Source organism: Pteropus medius, unplaced genomic scaffold, assembly GCF_902729225.1.
Source record: "Pteropus medius unplaced genomic scaffold, Ma_sr-lr_union100, whole genome shotgun sequence".
NCBI lineage: Eukaryota > Metazoa > Chordata > Mammalia > Chiroptera > Pteropodidae > Pteropus > Pteropus medius.
Genome location: NW_024350923.1, coordinates 707,859 through 711,880, shown reverse-complemented (window position 1 = coordinate 711,880; position 4,022 = coordinate 707,859). Strand labels below are relative to the sequence as shown.

General features: G+C 69.6%; 1 protein-coding gene across 1 annotated transcript in view; it reads right to left on the bottom strand.

Annotated features, from left to right (window-relative positions):
• The window catches only part of BRSK2 (BR serine/threonine kinase 2), a 52,349-nt gene continuing 48,327 nt past the window's right edge, over positions 1 to 4,022 (bottom strand). Inside the window, exons 18-20 of the mRNA XM_039840382.1 lie at positions 3,690 to 3,932; positions 2,414 to 2,906; positions 1 to 1,152 (exon numbers count right to left, since the gene is read on the bottom strand). Coding sequence (XP_039696316.1) covers positions 974 to 1,152; positions 2,414 to 2,906; positions 3,690 to 3,932 — 915 coding nt within the window. The 3' untranslated portion in view covers positions 1 to 973. The remainder of the gene's footprint in view (positions 1,153 to 2,413; positions 2,907 to 3,689; positions 3,933 to 4,022) is intronic.

Below are 4,022 nucleotides of genomic sequence, written 5' to 3'. Positions count from 1 at the left end.
AAAAAGTTTATAAAAATATCTTGCAGGAATTCTTTAAAGTTTACAGTAGCTCGCCGGCGCGGCATCCACCGGCCTGCCCCCCGCCACCCCGGCGCTCCCGCAGCTCCGTCCTCGGGGCCCCTCGGCCCCAGACCCACCCTGCCCGAGATACACAGACAGACAGACGGACGACGCTGCTGCCCCTCCCTGAACAGAAGTAAAGAAACAATAAGTTAAACGGCAAATAAATAATACTGATCTCCTTGGCCAGCCCGGGGTGGGCGGGCGGCTCCGCTGCCTCCGGGCCCAGGTCCACCTCGGCAGGACAGGAGGCCAGGCCCCGAGCACTGCAGCCCGCCTAGCTGCGGAGGAGTGGGGTGCGGATCAGCAGCGGGGTGGGCGGCGGCGCGGCGTCGGACGGAGGAGGGACACGGAGGGCGGAGGGGGCCGGGGACAGGCCGCTTCGCCCACGCGGGCCCAGGCCTGGGCAGGCCGGACGGGCCGACGGCTCCGGTCACTGTGAGTCCGGGTGGCGGGGCTGGAGGCGGCTTCCCCGCGGGGCCGGTCCTCCCCGTGGCCATGCGGAGCGGACACCGGCAGCACCGCCGCGCGGGCAGGTGGACGGAGGCGGCGGGGGGTGGGCAGGCGGCAGGAGAGGAGAGAGGGCAGGTCCACGGCAGCTGCCTTCGGTCGGCCGGGGTCCGGCGCGGAGCCCAGAGGATGGCCTCGTGGAGGTGACATGTTAACTTTTCGGGATAATTCCTGGTATCAGAGCGGAAACAGTGGCGTTGTCAGAGACAGGCAGAGGGAGAGACAGCAGGAGGGAGAGAGAGCGGGCACGGGCGGCGGCCCCCGGTGCCCCCTTTCCTTCCCTCCCGGCTTCACACGGTCTAGACGGACAGATGGGTGCGGCCCTGGGTCCACACAGGGCGGGCGGCGGGCAGGTGGCATGGTGGCCACTGTCAGGGCCGTGCTGGGGGAGGGGGCTATGTGTCTAAGGCTGATCGCGGCGGGCGGCAGGTGGCCCCGTCTCGGCCGTGTCCTTGCCCGTTGGGTACTCGGCATCCCCTCCAGGGCCAGGGCCAGGGCCAGCGGCCGAGTCACCGAGTGGGCTGTGGGCACTGCGCTTGGCGGGCGTGCTGGGGGCGGGGGCCGCCTGCCCGTTCTTCTCGTCTGAAAAAAGTTGTGTAATTACGTCAAAGAAGGTACTCAGTGGGCTGCCTGGGTACACAGAACAGAGGACAAAGAGAAGAGAGAGAAGGGACAGGGCAGAAACGGGGAGAGGAAGGGGAAGGGGGGAAAAGGCTCAGGCTCACTTAGCAAGTGAGCAAGCGGCCTGGACAGGACGAGGCCCAAGGAGGCGGGGGCCGGGGACACTGTGGGGGGCGGGCGGGGCAGGCGGCCGCGGGGGGCCCTGTGTGCCAGGGGCTGGCAGGAGGGGCTGGCGCTTTGGGGACCAAAAGCCAGGGCCTCTCGGGCCTCTGAGCTGCGGGGCCGGAGCCCCAGGCACGGGGGGGACCCCTCCTCCCTCATCGCCTGACGCTGCAGCCCCCTCCCCCAGCCACGCACTGAGCTGCGCCGGGACCGGACACCACTCACGGCCTGCCCTCGGGGCAGCCCTGCGGCCTTGCCGGCTGGCCGGCCCAACTCTGAAGACGGAGGCATAGACAGGGCTGCCACAAGCCCACGGCCGAGCGGGACCCTGGGACCTGCGGCTGGCTCTTTGCACAAGGCCACAGGGCCCACCCACCCTGGGTGGGGGGCCGGAGCCAGCACGCCTGCCACACAGTGTGGACACAGGTCAGCAGCAGACAGACAGATGGACGGATGGGTGGACAGACATGGAGAGCTTGAGTGTGGGGGGCCTGGGGGCAGGCAGCCAGAGGTCAGGAGGAGCGGGAATGTGATGAGCACCCCTGGCCGGGGTCCCCGCTCCCTGTCCAGGTGCACTGACAGGTGCCTCAGCTGTTTCCTGAGCCCGCCCCCCACCTGAGCTCGGCGCTCGCGGGGCCCCCCCTCTCTCTGCCAGGCATGGTGCCGAGGGGGTACCTCAGCAGGAGCACGTCCCCTCGCACCCTCCAGTGGACAGATAGCCCGGTCTGGCGTACCCCGACCCTGGGCCAGAGCCCGCACATGGGACCCTCACTGGCCTCGGGGCCCAGGACCCCTTTCCTGCTCTGAGCATTGGGGTCCCTCTCTAACTGGCCCTGGTCCTAGGGCCCAGCCTGTGGCTGCCCTGGGAGGCAGGTGACAGGGACAGCTCTGGGCAGAGGCAGCTGGCTGGACGTGTGAGGGGGCCTGTGCTGGGTCTCAGGTACGTGTCTGGGCCCCTAGCTACACAGGGACCCAGGACGGCCCCGGGGGGCACCGCGCCGGGAACAAGTTGCAGGGGGGGCGGTAAGCGGGGGGCCAGGAGCCCGTGAGGGGTTCTTACCGCGTTTGGAAAGCCTCCCCGTCATCATGCCCACACAGTTAGTGGTGTCTGGAGCACAGAGAGAGGGGAAGGCGTGTGAAAAGGCTTCCCCGGGGACGCCGAGGACCTCTGCTGGGCACTGCCGCGGGCCAGGCCCTCCGGGAGGGGCAGAGCCAAGTGGGGCGGGAGTGGGAGCGGGGAGCCCGGAGCCAGGGCCAGCAGTGGCACCTGGACTGGGGCGGGACTCAGAACACAGGCACGGGGGCGCATCTCCTGGGCAGTGGACAGAGCCTGCAGACAGGACGGGCAAGACGTGGCCCTGTCCCCCAGGCGTCCTGGGCCGCCTGGCCCTCCCTCCCCTCTGTCCTCCCTCCCCTGGACCCAGGACACTTGCTCTAGAGCTGAGAAGCCAGGGCTCCGGCCAGTCTGCGCCGGCCACCCACATTACCTCCACCTGCCACTCGGCAACACCCCTTCCCTCGCCCTCCCCCACCTGCCGCTGGGCCTGGCAGTGCTACTGGCCGGGGCTGGGGTGGGGGCTGCTCCCTCGAGGCTCCGACTGGGGCCCAAGCCCAGTGGGAGGTGTCCCCTTGGCCTCCCCTCGCTGGGCGAGGTGGGGGTCCTGTTGGGGTGGCCTCCAGCTCGCTTGGCCTGGTGCCTGAGGGCCCCTCCTTCCAGCCACCTCCTCCGGGGGCTCCGGGACTGAGCTCACTGCACAAGAGCGTCCAGTGTGGGAGGGCCGGGCTGGGGAAGGCTGGGGTACGGGGCATGGCTGGGCTCCCTGAAGGACGCAGGGGAGATGGGCCTGGGCACAGGGCCCTGCTCTGGGTGGCTGTGGGCACAGGTGCCCTCTGGGCAGTATCCAGGCTTTACTCGCCTCCTGGACAAGTTCTGTCCTTCCTCAGCCTCAGTTTCCCTGTTAGCTCCACCCTGCTCCGAGATGCCCTGAGAGGCTCAGAGCCACCTGCTCCCAGGCGGCCTGGCTCCCGGGCGAGGCGGTGGGCCTTGGGGCCAGGGCTGGGTGTTGGGAGGACCGCAGCCCCGGCCCATCCGTGGGCGGTGATGTTGGGGGGGGCGTGGCGAGACATGATGGAATGAGGATGGCAGGGGCAGGGGGACGGGCGGCCTGTCCGGCCCCTCGGACCCACACGGAAGCACAGACGGTGACCTGACAGGCTTGGGAAAGGGCCCGCTGAGGCCCCAGCCGGCCACGGGGTGCTCAGAGAGGCAGGACTTGGGCTGGACGCTGTGCTTCCGGGACCCCAAGCCCCAGAACAGGCCTCAAGGCAACCGGCACCTCGTCGCCGTCCAGACGCACACCACACCCCTTCACTGCCGCGGGCTCCCCCACACCCACACCGGTGTGCCCACTCCCCACCAGACACCGAGCATGACTCCCGGGCTCCCGGCCCCCCGGCACCTCCAGGCCTGGGCGGACCCTGCTGCTGTGTGGCTTCTCTAGGCCCAGCTGGGGGCCCTGCTTTGACTTGGGCCTCAGGCCCTCTCTGTCCTGCTCAAGGCCAGACAGTGTCAGGCCCGTCTAGGGGAGGGCAGGCAGCAGGCAGTCCCACCACATGTCAGCCAGTGTGGACGCCAGGGGACCCCCGAGGGGCTCAGGGCTCTGGGCGGG